At 38.0% G+C, this 17,935-nt stretch overlaps 2 protein-coding genes across 2 annotated transcripts; both read right to left on the bottom strand.

The window, feature by feature from the left end:
• Positions 1-1,494: 1,494 nt before the first annotated feature.
• Positions 1,495-7,168, bottom strand: cacfd1 (calcium channel flower domain containing 1). Its single transcript, XM_080047292.1, has 5 exons — positions 6,595-7,168; positions 5,521-5,593; positions 4,768-4,893; positions 4,452-4,559; positions 1,495-3,989 (listed from the first exon to the last, which is right to left on the bottom strand). Exons 1-5 carry the CDS (start codon positions 6,701-6,703, stop codon positions 3,899-3,901), a joined length of 507 nt encoding a protein of 168 aa, XP_079903418.1. The 5' UTR covers positions 6,704-7,168; the 3' UTR covers positions 1,495-3,898.
• Positions 7,169-8,069: 901 nt separating this feature from the next.
• On the bottom strand, positions 8,070-11,653 carry ptcd2 (pentatricopeptide repeat domain 2; the record flags this gene model as incomplete). The annotated part of the gene is made up of 10 exons (XM_080046811.1): positions 8,070-8,557; positions 9,072-9,185; positions 9,269-9,343; positions 9,441-9,554; positions 9,814-9,905; positions 10,001-10,079; positions 10,187-10,304; positions 10,500-10,629; positions 10,735-10,827; positions 11,524-11,653. The coding sequence occupies 10 exons, from the start codon at positions 11,651-11,653 to the stop codon at positions 8,336-8,338; spliced, it is 1,167 nt and encodes a 388-aa protein (XP_079902937.1). The 3' UTR covers positions 8,070-8,335.
• Positions 11,654-17,935: the final 6,282 nt, after the last annotated feature.

Raw genomic sequence — 17,935 nt, 5'->3', positions numbered from 1 at the left:
AGTCCACTTTCTTTCTTTGATTGAGATTGCTAGACCTTGTTTGTTCCATTTCTGTTTTTGAAAATACATGACTAATGAGAAGAGACTGCTGAGACAAACGAATAAAGGAAAGGGTTCTGCAAAAACGCTCCACCAGTCCCACACAGGCCGATTTGATGATCCAAAATAGTAATTGTTCCAATAATAACCTACCAGTTTTACTCTAGAAGTGGTTGTTCCAATGTTACATCTTCAGTAGGCTACATAGAATTAATACAGCTACATCTAAAAATGAATACTTGACCCCTGACATCTAGCCTAGCCTACTTTAATCCTTGTGAGGATTTCATTTCAGAACCCCACTTGCTTTCCTTCAAATGTTGCCAGTGACTCGGGTCATTTGCTCTGGGTATTTTCAGCAAATTTGAATGTAACAGGTTTGTATCTTATATAGTCTTTTAGAGACAAGTTAACTGGGCTTTTATTTGATTCAGTTGGTGAATATAGGCTAGGTTAGGCCTACTTAACTTTGTTGGATAAAATGTTTTCACCTTGTAATTGTTCACCACAAAAAACGTTAGCATGCTAGGCTACTGTTACAATAATTACAAAAGTAAGGGCTATGGAATTAAAATAGCACTGAGCTTAAAATGCGCCATACATTGGTCTACAGTAGGCATAAACTAGCCTTCAGTAGGCATACACTAGCCTTCAGTAGGCATAAGCTAGCCGTAATACCTTGGTTGTGTGGGTCTTACCTGAACTGCAATGAACTTGGCGACCTCCCTCCATTGTTTCACGCACTTGTTTTCCTGTTGTGTAGCCCACCGACCGACACCGTGGTCGGACCAGGCCCTTACAGTTATAAAAAAAAAAGTTTTGGTGAACTTAATCATAATAATCTTCTCTAATGGCATTTTCTTTGACTATTTAAAGTCATTAGGCTATACATCTCTAGTCCAGAATAATGAATTCAGACGCCTGTCAATTTCAATCAAACTAATCAGAGGATAATGGTTTTAATGGAATAGGACTAGCCTACTCTTTTTTTTTGTAGGTGCAAATGAGTAGGCCTACAAATGGTAGAACAAATTATGATATCCTGCACATAACACATTGACCCATCTTGTAGTAAGACTGCCATCTTTGCAAAACTGGCAACTTTGGTCTGGCATCTGGTGGCCTACTACTGGTTTATATTATGTTGAACCCGCCTTCTTGAGATTGACAATCAATCAAAACCTATAACATTGCATGCGACGTCATGCTTAAACAATATTTTAATTTAACTTTTATTTATCCTCGAGAGACCATATCTACCATGTTCACATCTAAATAATGCCCAATAGCATTACAGTACATCAGTGCAGTACAAGTACAACCGAAGCTTAGTGGCATGTCATTAGTTTTCAGTTATTTGGTCACTAATTAAAATACTGAGAGAACTTAAACTTTTTGGATCCACCAAGCAAAACAAAAAACAACATCATAAGAAGACAACACCATGGTAGTAGCAAGTTTGTTTAATTCACTTAATGCCAACAGGACCAGTATTCACATCACAACACACATAATACACATATCCCTTACAGCTTAAATGTGCACTAATAAAATCAAATCATAGGGGTCTTGGATGCATGTCACCGCAATACACTAAAATTAATTGGTGGATGGATGGCTGTGGACAAGTAAAGCCATGTTTGATCTTTATAAAACTTTCGTTTCAGAGTGTGTAGTGTCATACTGTTACACACTGCTTGTATGTTTGTAGTGCTTCATCACTCGTCAACGCTGGTTGTGCTTGTTTTATATGGTTCACAGATACTTGTCCATCAGCTCAAATTATGCTTTCATAGAGCCATGTTTGCTGTATGCTAGTTAGTTACCAAAAATCTATGATCTATTGATTGACTGCTTTGTATCTGTATGCAGTGCATTGTTAAGTATGATACCTGAGAGCTGGTGGTAATGTGTGAATAATCCACTAGTCAGTAGAGACAGCTGTAAGAGGTATGTGTAACCTGTTATACCCAAATCATTCCTATTATCGATGACACAACAGAGGAAAGACAAGGAAAGGCAACAAAACAACACAAACACAAATCGTACATTGCTGACCACTGCATACAGTAGCTTATTAGAGTGACAAAGGCAAACCATGGCTCCGGTGATTGTGTGGGATACTGACTAATTAGTCCCTGAATCAAGACACTTTCCATCATTAAAATTTAATGGGTTTTTGGTAGTGAACCAAATATAATCTAAATAAATATAGTAGATTTTCACAGTAACATATTCCCAAAAGAAAACCAAAAGATAAACATGATATAATAAGGACAAATAAGCACACATTTTACATTGCTAATGTACCCCAAATCTGCAGCGGCATAGCTACTGGCTGCTTGATGATGAGGATCCGTACGTAAACAAGCTTGAGCATGCACCAAAAGCTTTTAATCGAATTCCCTCTTTACCAGTTTCAATGCTACAAAAAGTTTAGTTTGGGAACGTCTGAACTGACCTTTAACCAACTAAAAAAAACAATAATTATAATGAAAGTATAAAAAAAAATTAAAGATAGACTGTCTTTATCTTTGGATTTACCAGATCCATTCTCCATTGTTAAAATATCCCTATGCCTATTTATGAGTTTAAAAATGCATTCAGGCTGCAATTCAGAGTTGTGTGTGCACACGGGATGAACTACGTTTACTACAATACTAAAATCCATTTTCTTTTCCTTTGGGATGCTCAATACTTGACAATGGAAGTTTGGTTGATTTATAGTAATACAATAACTCAGAGGAAACTACTACTAGTCTTAAATCTAACCTAATACAATTAAAATCCTCCTCACAAAATATGATTATTTTCAACATAAATAGCCTGGCTGCAGGTATGCAGATACTCAAAAGTAATCCAATAAAGATCAATGTTTCGACTCAAATACAAAATAACTTAAGGAAAGACTTGATGTTATTTCCAAATCTATGATGTAAAAAATATCAGACAGTCTCATTTAATACAATTTATAATCTAGCCCTCTTCAACACAAATAAAAATGGTAAATTAAATTTTAAAAACCAAATGACAAACACACTGACCTTTATTTGTCATCCAATCTAATGCTTAGTCTGAAATTGATTTAAAAGTTAAGCTAAAAATAGAGCTACGTAGCACACGTTTTCACTGTTACCTTAGTAGACGTTTAATGGACAGATTTTCTCTTCTATGAAGCGTTCATACATTCACTGCTTCAAGTACTCTGTGATTTAAATTCTCGCAACAGGCTTTGGAAACCCCACTGACCAGAACAGAATAATGAGGTTGGGGCTGCAAAAGACCTCATATTAATATTCAAGATGACACACATTTGTCCTTATCTTAACCCACTGCACTCTCTAAATCAGACCAGACAACTGTGAATCACAACCTAAAAGTCATACTGAATAACCTGAAGTCAATTATGTACATTTTACAATCACATGAATTTCTATTCGGATTTCCTGAAAGGCTCTTGGGGTTCAAAAGAAGTAGCTCACATTTTCCCTGCAAAAATAGGGATCAACAACTGACAGCAGCAACAAACAACAAAGGAGAAAAACCATAAATAGAAACAACCCATGGAAACAATTAAAAACGTAAAAACAACACTTACAATCTAAGGTATCGAGAGTCACAATGAGGGATCCCACTTACACACCAAGTACCAAATAATCGAACCAAATTCAATGTCAATCTGTTTGTACACCATTTTAGGTCAGGAGGACAACAAGAACGTAACAGTTGCGGTAAATAAATAAATCCAGTACCATTGTTATGTAGAGTACGTTATGGAAGGGGAGGTGGATGGAGGACCGGGAGAGAAATTGATCTATAGGAACTCCAGAAAAAAGGGCAAGAGGAGAGAGGAAAGGTCTCACTCTGGAGCACCGTTAAGCGTTCCCGTCATCTTCTCTTCATCCGGCTGTTTCTGATGATTCAGTCTGGCATACGTCACTGCGTCTCCCCTGAGAGGCAGGAACAAGGGAGGAAAAGGATGCCAGAGAAGGAGGGTGATACAAAGTTATGACGAGGGAAAGGTGGGTGGACAAACAAAGAAAAGCAGGTTGGATAGGGGAAGGACGACAGTGTTAATCGCAAGGTTGTTACATGGCTCACCTTGTCAATAGTTAATTTGGGTGAATTAAGAGGCTTTTGAGGGTTGTTAAGACTTTCAAGCATGAAATTAAAATATTATTAATCGAATATAATGTTGTGGAGTACTGTGTTTGGGTGCCTGTTTTAAAATGAACAGTGTTATGGGGGACACATCAAGAACAATTAATAATCACTAAATGTATTGTACAGCTTAATTTCTAATATGTACTAAAAATGTATTATCTATTACATGAAATAACTGATAATTTTGATGATGCATCATAAGAGCTATGATACATCATGCCATGCTACTAGCTTAAAAAAAATCTTACTTTTTGCCTAAAGATGCAAGGCCGTACAGAACTCCTGTAGCGAAGGCGATGGCATTTCCGAACAATGTTGTAAAGGAGAAACTCAGGAAAATTGGAAACAGAGCCATTCTGAAAATGATCATACAAGGAGACCGCCAACAACAGTAAGTTGAGTACATGTCTTAGATCAAATTAAAATAAATTAAAATAAAACACATTCGCAAAAGTGTGTGACAACAGCTTATTCAATGTTGATAACCATGAGGAATTCACATTTCAAAAGTTACATTTTCATACAGTGAAGTACAGTCTCTGTACAATGCATAGTTGTTCTCACCCACAGTAGAAGAAGGATTTCTGCCAGGGTTTGAATTTGTCTGCACGGGCGGCGACTGCGTTAGCAAACTCTATGAACTGGCAACAGAATGGGACTTCACACAGGAACAGCACGAAGGCATTCAACCTTGAGACAGAGAGGAGAGGACCTTAACACAGCGGACAATCTTCTCACTGTACAAGCTCTGGCTCAAATGATAGGAGTCTGGATCAATTTAAACACAGCAGCTGGTAGTAAGAACTATCATTTTCATGATTATGGTATTCAAGTCAAGTTCGACTAAAAAACAGCAGAAGAGTTTCTAAAATGAGTTGGTTGGTGAAAATTATTATTTTAATAATCATTTAATCTTGAAAATAGTTCCTTGATTCATTGTTTTTCAGCACATTAAAGCCCTAGAGTATAATTTATCTTTACAATGAGTTGTATGATACTTTCAGTTGGTTGTTATTTCGAACCAGCTCACATCTGTGACGACGTGTTAGCCAAAATGCAGCAAAACAATTGTATTGTCTAAATGTCTTATTCATGGGATAATATGACCATTGGTTTGTATAAACAACACTTACATTGTGCATCTGTATTTCTGACAGTAAAATGAACCAGAGCCTAAATGAATGAACAAAGACTTAATAATAGAATAGAGCACTTTATGTTGTTTATATGCTGTGTATCAACAGCATATCAAGATGTCTTGTTTTTTTATGGGATTGATCTAATTCATGCATGCTTTGCAGAGTGCTGAAGACTTACACCATCCATACTCCGGCAGCAATATTCAAAGGGTTCACAGTGACACACATCCACACTCCTGAGATGGCACAGGCTGCATGATGTGGACAAAACCAAAGACAGAAAAACAAATAAGACATTATTAAGATTTGACATATCACAGATCCTGCCATTATACAGAAGATATAAGACCTGCCTGACCATTAGTTCTTTTTTATTTTAGATTTGTATCTCTGATGGGAATAGATCTTTAAATAATAGATGTTGCTGTACAACGAGGCTGTTCTAAAAGTTTTGACTGTTAGTCCATGAACCAACACAAAGTAAGTGACACAGTATAACAGTTTCAAGCGCAAACACCAAAGCAAAGAGAAGGGAAGAGCAGCCCGGAGTCTTAAGTGAACTGTCAAAAACAGTGGAAGAACCACGCAGCATATCCTGCTCCTTTAGACCAGCCAGCCTCCTTAATAATACAGAGCCTATTGAATATGCAGTGCCCCAGGTAGTTTATGTGATACAGGCACTGGGACTCTGGTGTCACTGTGAAGGAGAGAATGACAGAGGGCTCCAATGCTGCTGGAAAAAATACAAAGCCAGCAGTAAAACAAGAAAAACCCCTTAGGCCTCACAATGAACTCCTGAGGCAAAGAGTCAGTGTACCTGCTGTTGACTAGGAGTTTTGACGTCATGAAACTCATATAAGAATGACAAGGCTGTTATGGAATGAGTGAGGCATGCAAACAGGCAGTGCCTCAACAGTGGCTGCTGCAGCTGAGGGGACAAAAGGGCCGCGACAACGCTTTGGTCTGACCAATTGGAATAATGTTTGTACAGAATCAAAGACATGTTTTTTCCTAACTCAAATAGTAATCTGATGCCTTTTCAGTCTGCTCTAAGCTCTCATCCTCATATTAATGCAAAGTTAAGGATGCAATAAATGATATCAAATAGCCTGACTGTCACTAACTTTCACCGCAAGCAATCAATAGTTGCATTCACTTTAAATACACAGTAGTAACCATGGCAAGATGTTGCTGCATTTTATATTTACGTACCAAGTGACATAATGTAAAATGTACTTTGAAAACTACTTACAGACTCCTCCCAAGACCCCAGATATTTTGCAGAGCCATCGGTACCACCATGTCATGCCATCATCCTCCGGAGTGGCATTAGTGGACGCTGCAGTCGCTTCAGAGCTCATTGTGGTGTTGTTGTTTAGTTTCTTCTTAGCTATTTGCTAAAGCTAAACAGTATTTACAGATGTCACTCAGCTTAACAATAGCTATAGTCAAGTTAGCTTGTCTGAACAAACTAACTGCCAACTTGCTTATTATGACACAGTGGTCTCTATAAAACAATGACAGACGTAATTTGAACTTTTAAAATATATTTCTTTGTTATGTTTTCTTTCCTTTGTTTGGAGCCAGCGGTGCAATGTTCCCAGTAGCTTCCCCGTCAGTCAACACCAGCTAACCGGCTAGCACCGCCACAAGCTGCCGCTAGGAGTGAATATATCACTGCTTCTTCCGTCCTGAACTCTGTAGTAAGCTCATAAATTAAGAAAAAAATAACTTAAACTCCCTTTCAATTATTAATTTTTCGACAGTATGGTATATCCCCGGTGTGTTTTTGCTCACGTAGCCCGTTCCGTTGTTCTCCTCCCTGGCTGCCGTGGCGACGTAAGCGGTGCATTGTGGGAGGGATTTGATGCACGTCATGATTTGTTGAAATGCTCCAGATGATCGTCGGATTAGTGGTTGTTATTAATATTTTACTACACGTGTAATAATCACAGTTTAGATTAGTACAAAGATGTGTAGCAGCAGAGGGACATTTTTACGTTTTAATATTTATGGAATGGTGATCCAAGACAACCACGTTTAATATGCCTTAGTAGCCAATTCTTATAATGCTTTATACATTTATATATTTCTTATACTTTTGTGTAGTCTAACTTTTAATACCAGATGTGTGGGTTTTTTTTCCTGATGAGAAGGAGGTATGGAGGGACAACAAGGTTCCCCCTGCTGAGCTGGAACAAAGCCAGAAGAAGAATATCTGCTAACATTAAGATATATGTTCTCTCTTCAGAAGTGTACTGTTTTCCTATGTGATGTACATCATTCTACACTATAAAACCTGGGTCAGCCTTTCTTTTGGAGCAGGCACCAGGTTGTAGGCTACTTTGGTTCCCCATATAAATAGGCCTTACTTTGAATCGATGATGGCCTGATTGTTTTTATCTTCATTGGTTCTTCAAGAAAATAATCGTATTCTCATTACTGCTGACCAGATACACTTCTTAAAGTTTGGCATGAGAATAATCTCTTAATGTCCAGTATAAACAGGATGGAATGATTACACCAAGCAAAACCTGTTTCAATGATCAAATGAGCCCCTGCTTATTGTTTAAGACAGACTTGAACAATTGGGAACCTACAGAAGGCTAAACAAACCACATTCCACAACCATCCCTTCACTTCAAAGCAACACAGACAGCAGTGTGTTTTATCATTAAATATCCAAATCATCTTTAATAACTCATTCACACTTTTATATACAACACATTCTTCCAAAAAAAAACTATTGTTGCGTTTAGCTGGTGTTATTAGTGTAAGTTTCTCTCAGCAGCTTTTTGTTGAAGTGCCTGCTGCAAACACATGAACCATGACCTTTTTCATCAAAGTTTGGATAAGGACTACTGAAGAAAAAAAAGGGACCACAGTCTAAATTGCAGAGGGATTATAACACTGTTGGACTTTTACGGAGAGGTAGATAAAGTCAACTCTAGTCAGGGTCAGTGATTTTTGATCAGACAGCACACAGATTTCTCTCACTCCGACAGTAAAGTGGACCTCAGTGGTTTAAGAGTCCTTCGGCTTGTCCTCCTATCCTCCATTATTGGCGATGGTTTCCTCTTCCCCGTGGGCGTGTGGCAGAGCATGTCATCCAGAGTCAACTGGGTCACCTGCTCGGCTCGCTCCAGCTGAGTGACTATCTGCTCCACCTTCATCATGTGTGGGCCATCTTCACACCGCATGCGCAATACATCCACCTGAAAACCGGTCGCAAGGAGCCAATTAGCAAACTCTTTGACCGCAGTTATGTACATACACATCTCCGTAGTTTGTGGTGGATGGAGAATACCTGCTGTCAAAATCACTTTTGATCAAAATCAGTGAATATCTCTTCACAATCCGCTACCTGTACAAAGTGTGCGGACCCTGAAAAACAATCCAGTGTTAATAAAATGCCTAGACTATGTAAACGGGCATGCTAAGGTGGGCCCCCGTTGTTAACATACCCGTTTACAGAGCCTATGCTTTGTATTAACATCAGTTTTTTTCAGCGCATGTACACAGTACAGACAGGTAGCGGATTGTGAGGAGATAGACACACTTTGACACATTTTTCTTCCCAGTAAATCTCATCAATAAACCCAATAAAGGATACCTCAAACCTTTATATTAACTATTTATAAAATTTTAAAAAATAAACTTCAACAGAATGACAAAACCAACATTAATTGCAGGGATCTGTGTTATTGAGCAAACAAATGTTTTACTTACCACCTCCTGAGAAAATTCCATCCTCTTTACAAAGGAAGGGCTTTTGGGCAACATGGCTACAGACAGGACGGAGATGGCCTCAGTTACCGCTCCTGACATTGCTAGTATTACAACCTAAATCACAAAAAAATGAATTAATCATTGAACAGCAACGGCAAGAAATAACGTAGACTACAGTTACACGATGCACCCTTTACCTTCAAATTTTGGCACAATCTTGTGTCAGTGGTCATTATTTGTGTAAACAATGACAGGGCCTTTTCAGTCTTATTCTGAAATTAGAGAGACAACAGTTCACCAATTGTATTCTAATGTTCTCCATAGCTTTGTGCATGCAGGACAGGGGGAGTAAAAGAAAATGTGACTCACTTGTCGAAGTGCTAATGCTACAGCGAAGCAGTAAGTGTGTCTGGGGATGAAGTGCCCTTTGGTCTGTGCCTCTTCTATCAGAGCAGTGCAGATCCTGAAGGACTCCTCAGTGTTCTAACCAACATGAAAAAGAACATTCAGTGATTGCCAAGAGTTCTTACATCTTAAGTCATTAAGTCCCAACTTATATAACTGTCCAAACTTTAATACTAAAATAAAAGTAAAGGGTCTTAGGGCAGAGGGGCGTGGTATGCTGTACATATTTTTAAAGCCCCTTGTGGCAATTGCTATTTGTGATACTGGGCTACATAAATCAAATTGATTTGACTTAAACGCAATACAATATGTATGGAAAAATTCATTTGAATATTACCATTTTATAGCAGGTGCCAGAAGCCAGTGTTAGTGTGTCTTTGTTGAATGGTACAACTTGGCTCCTCATGGTTCTTAGCACCTCCAGGGCATCTGCAATATCAACGTTTGGAATATTACAACCAGTTCATCCGATATTCATTTCAGGAAAGTAAGAAAAAGGACTGAAAGCTTAAACTTTCACTTACTTTCATAAGAGCCTTTTGTGAATAGCATGTCTATGGCGATGTTAAAGGAGGTTGAGTCGTTGAAAAATCCACTCATGCTCTGTTCAGAACAAAAGAAAGGAAATGTCAAAGTCTGCACTTAGGAAACAATCTTTTACATCATGTTTGTCAATACTCAGGGTTTGGGTAAATGTAATATGTTTATACCTTATCTATTACTGTAGCAGCAGCCAAGTCCTCCAGGCCCTGCTCATAGCACAGTCTCATGAAGAGAGGACCAAACTTGAATTCTCCATATACCAAGTTCCGGTTCTCTGCGTGATACCTTGTGAGTACAAATGAAACATACCATTAGATTTTTTTTAAATTGAATTTTAAGACAAGATTTCGCTATGAAAGTGTGAATTTAAAGTAGAAATATGCATTTCAATGTGCAAAGCCCCTCAGAGAACAGATTAGGGTGCTGAAATGGTTTACCTTGCTCCAACCAATCAAGTCAATAAAGGATGCAGTACTATACCTATAAATGGCATCTCTGGCCACCACCACATCTTCTGCAGACTGGCACAGGTGTAGGAGGAGCTTCAGGTCGTCTCTCAGTAGCAGCTCATCCCTCTGCAGCTTCTCACTGAACTGCTCAATATAATTTCCTGTAGAAATAAGAGTGGGGGAGGGGGGGGGGGGTTAATGCATGCATCACAACAACACACAAAATGACATGAAAGTGCAGCTTGGGAGGAGAATAACTACTTCACCTTTCTGCCCAGTGATCAGGTGAGCCACAGCCAGCTTCCTCTGCTGGAACTCCTGTAATTTGATCACATCTTCTGACAACAGATGCCTCTTAGCTGCAGAGAAAGCATTTCTTCGTTAAAACACATTAGGACTTCTTTTATTTATAAAACATTTTTCTCTCTGTTTATGTACTTGACTATATTGCTTTTTCTAATCTTCTTTTTGAAAAGACCAAGTCAAATTCCTTGTATGTGTAAAATTATTTGGCAAAAAAACCCAATACCAAATTCATATTTCGACTCATTCTCTTGGACTTCAATGTGTTGTTTTCTTCACTGTTGTTGCTGCTGGTTGCTGCATTACCATCATATGTAGTACCATAACCATATGGCCCGACTTGATTGGCCCTGTTCGGATTTAAAAAGCAGCCAATAATGATAACAATTGTGTCAAAACAGCCAAAAATCTATCCAAGAAAAAAGTTTCAAATCCATTGAGAAGTCTTCATATTAAACTTAGCCTGGTTGGATACCTTTTAATGCCATACAGCTCGAAATATCAATTACAGAAGGCAAAGTATAAAGTTACTACAATATCCCTGCAAGGGAAAACTGAATTAAGAAGAGTTTTTGAGTATTAGCCAGCCTACTTTGAACATTTTAAGCAGTTACAGTCACATACATTGCAGTACCTCTGTAGGCTACACATGGGGTTATTTACAAGGAGCTACTGTGGCTTCTCGCTGTAAACCAGCTGGTGTTTAGCATTCACCTGTGTCTCAGAATGTGCACATGTTTAGTTTGTCTTACCTCCTATGCAGCCTTCAATCCAACCTGGCTGTACAACACCACAAAACACTCCTTTAAAAGGCTCGCGTAGTAACGACCGACAACACTTTCCAACCCTGGCCAGCGCCATAGTGCCCACTGACTGTACCATTGAGGTGAAAACAAAGGGGGGTGCAACTGGAGATGTTACATTGTTATAACACGCCAATTGCTTCCCAGAAAAAGTGAAACACTCCTTTAAAACTAATGCACCACATTCTATTCTAATTCGAGTTGAATTGAGCTTGTCGATATTTTGTTTTTATTTTGTGACAGACAGAGAGCAGTTGGTATCTCCCAAAATGGCAGGGTCCTGTATGTCAACTGTGACCCACGCAGGGGATGCAGTCATGTTTTATTCTACATATCGTAATTTATTTATTCTGCGCGATGATTAATTAAGTTTTTTTTGTGAATGGTGTTTTCTCCGCCATAAAAATGCTATTCTATGAAAGACTGACGCAGCAGCCACACCGGTGTTCATCTTTTAACCTAGAGGTGGCGGTGTTGCACTGTAAATTAGTTTGTCGTTGTCAGTAAGTTTTGAACATTGATTGTAGCAATATTGTACAATGATTTTTAAATGCGTGGGGCACCGAACCTTTAATAGACAAAAAAGCAGCTATGGTGTGTTTCTTTAATCAAATTATAAGAATTAATATACATTTTTTTTATCGAGTAGGCCTATGATTTCTTTGCATTTAACTTTTTAACATGGCAGTAGCCTAAATCCAACCAATTAACCTTTATTCTCATGTTTTTTTAAGGACATTTAATTTTCAACAACAAAAAAACTGCATTAAGATTAAGATTTCTTTATTTAGAAGGGACAGCGCACATTGATAAACATGAGCACCAAAGTTCAACATGTAGCCTAAATGTGCCAGATTTAGCCATGCAGGCTAATTTTCACCTGTAGTCCCTGTAGGTAGATAGCTTAAAAGAAACATTAAGAAAAGAAAAATACAACACATAAACATAAAAACAAAATGACACAAGCACAGATAAGTAAAATGATACAATAATTTTTCCAACACATAACAGGTTGGTGATGTATGAAAAATATGAAACAAGTAGCATACAGACAGATAAAAGTGCATGAACATATGGCACGATTAAAACAAATATGCATTTAAAGAAAGACAAAAAGCACAGACAAGGAGCATACAAGTGGCATGAATGCAGACAAAAACACATTAGCACAAACAAGTGCATACAAACAAGGAGCATAAACCCAGACACAAACACAATTAGTAAACACAAAGACACACACACTATAGGCATGTAGGCCTATGTTTAAAATAGATAGGCCTATGCTATGACTGATTCAAAGGTGAAAAAAAAGCATCAGGGAAAGACACTGTGTATCTCAAATATATATGATGATCAGATTTTTTTAATCACCTTATTTAAACACATTACTCATTGCAAACACGTCCAGTCTGCTCTTGTAAAGGAGGCCTCAGTTAGGCAGCACCAAACCCTGCCACCAGTTGTAATGAACCCATTGACCCATACAGCATTACATAACCAAGGACTTATAGCCTCACAAAAAAAAGCTCTGCTGCATTTTGTCTCTATAGGCCATGTTGTTGTTTGAAATGGATGTCTACATTAAAACATTTTAGATGAATCTTGACTCCTTGCACTGCCCTAAATATTTGTATATAATAAGAAATCTAATAAGATGTTAGCCTTTTCTAAAAGCTAAAGAGGGTACGTCTGGAGAAGTGCGCTAAAGACAAGTTGTGGGGGAAAAAAATCATTACAATGATTAAGGTGCACTAAAATTAACTCATGCCACAGAATATCTTGCACTGAGAAAATAGGGCTGGTGCAGGGAGGTTCCCCACTGTTGCTGTGGCAACAAGATCTGAGCCCATCCAGCTGAGATTGCTTTCTCAGCCAATCAGACACAGGGCAGTGGTTAATTCATGGTATCCTGCAAGGTGTGTGTCTTGGTTTCTCTCTCTCTGTCTTTCTCTTCATATATAGGACTATGTGTTTGCATTAATTTAAAAACAGGTTTTCGAATTACATATAGCTCATAATATCGCTATGTTTAGTGTTTTGGCAGCTCATGTTAAGTTGCAATAATCAACTAAGAAATACAGCTGTTTGAAGTGGGTGATCTAATTTAGTATTCAGACTAGAATTCCCCAAACAGCGGAATCCTGCCGACGAATAGAAGCTCTTACATCTCCTTTGATTTGTCCCTGTGTGCACTTCCCTTTGGTTTTGGAAAGCGCCCAGGGTGTCCCATCATCATTAATAAATGTCCTCACTCTAACACAGAAAAAGCACAGCTGGTACTGATTATTGTGTCAGACTGTGTACCACAGTTCTAAAGTCACTGTCCTTAAAGGACAATTTAATAGGTTAGCTTTCATCTACAGCAAGAATCATTAAGTGCATTTATATGCATGCCTATTCACTCTGTGACTGACTCTGTACTAAATCATAAACACATTTGGCTGCATGTTAGTAAGGATGCTCTCTGCAATTTGCATAATTTGTTTATAATAATGTAATACTATATGCAAGGATATATAAAAGCTTTCTATATATTGGTGTGGAGTATATTTGCTGAAACAGCTCTGGCAAACAAGCTTGGTGTTCACTTGCAGAGACACCAGACATGAGGACCCAAGGTTGAAATGTGTTTTCTCAGACAGTATCCCCGGAGCGTTTCATCAAAGGGGTCACTCAGTTCACAAAGTACTTACAGACTTAAATAGGCCCTAACATGATATTTAAATATTTGTATGTTTCATATCCTAGATAGCATTCGTTTTATCCATCCTGTATATTTGTGTCATACATTTTTACCTCAAATTATAAGCTGTAGCACATTGCTATCTATTTTACCTTTCAGATATCAAACATATCTTTACATTGTGAAGTTATATGCTTGTAGCATGGTGCTGGGTTCAAGCTAGAGCTGATTTATGTGTTTGGTTACATGTTCTCTCATTGCAGGTGCTTATGGGGCGGCAGTGGCGAAGTGGGTAGGGAGTTCGCCTCTGGTGTGCAGGGTCGGAGGTTCGATCCCCCGTCTCCCCGCCACATGTCGAAGTGTCCCTGGGCAAGACACTGAACCCCGAATTGCTCCCGATAGTTAACTTAGTTAGCTTAGCACCCTAGTGCCAAGCCTACCCTGCGTGGTAGCTGCTGCTATCGGTGTATGAATGTGTGTGTGACTGGGTGAATGTGTACAAAAACAATGTAAAGCGCTTTGAGTCTGTGATAAACGGAGATATAGCGCTATACAAGTCCATTTACCACTCTCCTGGTACCCACATCCTAGAATATGCATGTTAGACATTATGTTAATATCCCTATAATTAAGTTGTTCCACAGGTGCTGAGCTGTTGCTACCCACTGCTCCTTAATAATTAGGATGAAATAGATGTTTATGTTCCCAATCCTGAGGCTGTATCAATGAAAGCTGAAATTGTTGATATGCTTGGTGCTAGATGAAGTCTGTGGATCAGCTATTTGTAAGAAGCATCTTAAGTGGGCCACATTTTTGTAACAATGTATATAGTTGTTGAGATATTTCAGTCTGAAACAAAGTATAGGTGTACCAACTAACTAATTAAGGCTAAAACTAAATGTAAAAACATTCACACAAGGCTGTTTTATCTTAGCAATGTTATCTTAAAATTTAACAAGGAGAGCTAAACCTCTGGTGGTCTCTGTCCAGGCTGTGTATCTCAGGTAACATAAATCCCACATCTATCCTCCCTGGCTCTCAGGGACACTTGTCACCAAGGAGGCCAAAAGAATAACGGCTTACGAACTCACTGAGCAACACTGTCACTTGGAGCCAATCCCCATAGGTACACATGACTTTAACCTGGCAGCCAATGTTCAATTCTACAACATCATAAAAAAGAGAGAGAGAGAGGGAGTTTGCAGTTGGGAAAGTCTACTTCTGATAAGAACCATAGGTCAAGGACTGTTATATAATAAATATCCATATATCGATGATGTATGGATATTTTTTTACTGAGATAGGTGAGTCTACTAATGGGTGTACACTAAGCATACACAAGTGCCACAATTGATTCTGTGACCTCTAAACCAACTTTAATCGTCCACTTGATGAGACAGACGAGACTAGAGGAAAAATGCTGTTTACCTACACAGTCACAAGGAGGACTGTAGAAAAATTTAATTTCTTTTCAAACCTATATTGAGTCTATTCATAATTTAAGTCATGCTCAATGCTATTACATTCTGACAATAGCATTGAGCTAAAGCACCACTGTACAGATTCACGTTGTTGCAGGTTTGATTCTGTGCAATGAGCCAGGCTCATCAGAAGAAGCTATTTGTAAAAAAGCAATGGAGAAATTGAATACAACATTATACTAAAAAATAGCACACTGGCTTTATAATACTGATATCAAAAATGGGCTCTATAAATATATTAAAAATAGACAAAGACATACATTTTTCACAACATATTTTTATTGTGGTTATTTTTTAATGTTTGTTCTTTAGTAGTGGTAGGCCTACTCTTATCAGATTTATCATATGGGTAGAGGAAATATTGCACACAAACATCATCAGAAAGCACTAAGGAATACTTTCACTTGAAACTAATTGCTAGGTTACATATGAGTTTGGGAAAAGGGTAGAGAAGATGCAAGTTCACAAGATACATATACCACACAGCTGCAGACAAACATTATTAAAGTTCTCCCAAGAGAAAGACAGGGAGAAAAAGGCAGAGATAAATAGGCAGAGAAGAAATAGAAGAAGTGTAGAGAAAGAAGAAAGAGAAAAGAGAAATGTCATTTCGAGAGAATTGTCAGTTCAGAGCTTGTAGGTTTGTTGTTGGTCATACTGTTGGTTTGAGGTTCTCCATAAGGAAAACGTCACAGATCATTTCACCAATATGTGGTAAGCTTGGTGAGTTGATTTAATAGCCCAAAGTATCAAAGCATGAAATTATTGAGTTGTGTTTTGTTAAATGTTTCTCCAGAAGCTGGCCTGTAAATGTTGATCTGTGGCCCCTGCACTGTGAGTTTGGTATGTGTCATGTTTGTGTTTAAAGTGTCAAGTTTTTGTAGTACATATCTTCATCTAAGACGCCCATGTGTCACTCACTCTCTCCTTTGTGTGCTGCACCTCTTAGGACAAAGCCTCGACTGGAAGCTGTTTCCATTTCATCCTGGCTTAAGAGGAGAGACTCTTTTGTAACAAGACATTCTCAGCCTTCCAAAATGCTCAAATCAACCCCGAAAATCTACGCTGTGCTGCACCCAAAAACAAGTTTTATATCGATACTGTGCCATTGGTAATCGTTGAAGTAGCTGTAGTGTACAATGTCATGGCACAATTAGCAAAAATCATAAAATGCTCCTTACATATATATTTATTCATCATATAGCCCTGTTGTTATGAATGCAAGGCTCCGCAAAATCCCCATTAAAAAAGAGAAAAACATCCTAATGTATCGTAACTCATGCATGCCACAAAGCTATTTATAATTATAGTACAATGCTTTAAAAAAACAAGACATTTGAAGGTTTATGAAAATATCCTGCCTCACAAGCTTTACAGTGGGAAAAAGCTGGCTCCCCCATAGCTCAATGATTACATAAAAAACAAGTAAGGAAAAAAGACCAAATTTTCTCTTTTTTAAATAAGTTAAAATCGGTAAATGAAACAGACATCTAAAAGAAAAGGCAATTGTTTTAGGCAATAATTTAAATTAACAATACAGCGGCAACATAAATCACACAAAAAATAATATCAATTTTGAATCCAATAAAACCCAAGCGACACTTAGGCTCTCCCATGATGAATATGAGGTCAGACATCATCTTAATGTAAATCAGTGAAGAGTATTCTTTCAAGTAAATTCATATTTATCATCATTTCACTGTGTAACCATTTAACAGTCCTTCTTTGTTATTGACCTCTGGTGTGTATATTTACCTTCCCACTCTTCTGCTAGTTGCAGCAGTGCTTATACATTCATTTTCACTCTCTAAGGCATTAACAGAAAACATCTTGTTTTATCCTTTGGTGTGGATAACAGACATTATGCGAGAATATGGCATATGCAGGGTACTGTTTTGTTTCCCAGAAAGCAGTTAAGTTAATAAAGATCACATATATTTTGATCTTGGGATGCAAATGAAACTCAATACAGCAACAACATCATAACTTGATCTGCAGTAGAGTAAATTGATCATAATTGTAGAATAATGGATAAGCGGTTGTTGTTTTTGTTCCTAATTTCCTCTCAGTATAATTCATTTATACCCCAAAACCTGATAACACCTTTAGTGTGTTAAGGATGCATTACCTTGAGTAAAAACAGCCCCGCAAAGCTAATTGGTATGATTGTTAGGTCTCATTGCAGATATTAATATTT

The sequence above is a fragment of the Ammodytes marinus genome, assembly GCF_949987685.1.
Source record: "Ammodytes marinus genome assembly, chromosome: 18".
NCBI classification, from domain to species: domain Eukaryota; kingdom Metazoa; phylum Chordata; class Actinopteri; order Uranoscopiformes; family Ammodytidae; genus Ammodytes; species Ammodytes marinus.
The sequence above is the reverse complement of the archived record's forward strand: the minus strand, read 5'-3'. Positions and strand labels throughout refer to the sequence as shown.

Coding starts and splice junctions, on each gene's coding strand:
- cacfd1 (XM_080047292.1), bottom strand. CDS start 6,703: ATGAGCTCTGAAGCGACTGCAGCGTCCACTAATGCCACTCCGGAGGAT. Junction 5,594..6,594: donor TGGGGTCTTGGGAGGAGTCT/GTAAGTAGTTTT, acceptor CACATCATGCAG/CCTGTGCCATCTCAGGAGTG. Junction 4,560..4,767: donor AAATCCTTCTTCTACTGTGG/GTGAGAACAACT, acceptor GATCATTTTCAG/AATGGCTCTGTTTCCAATTT.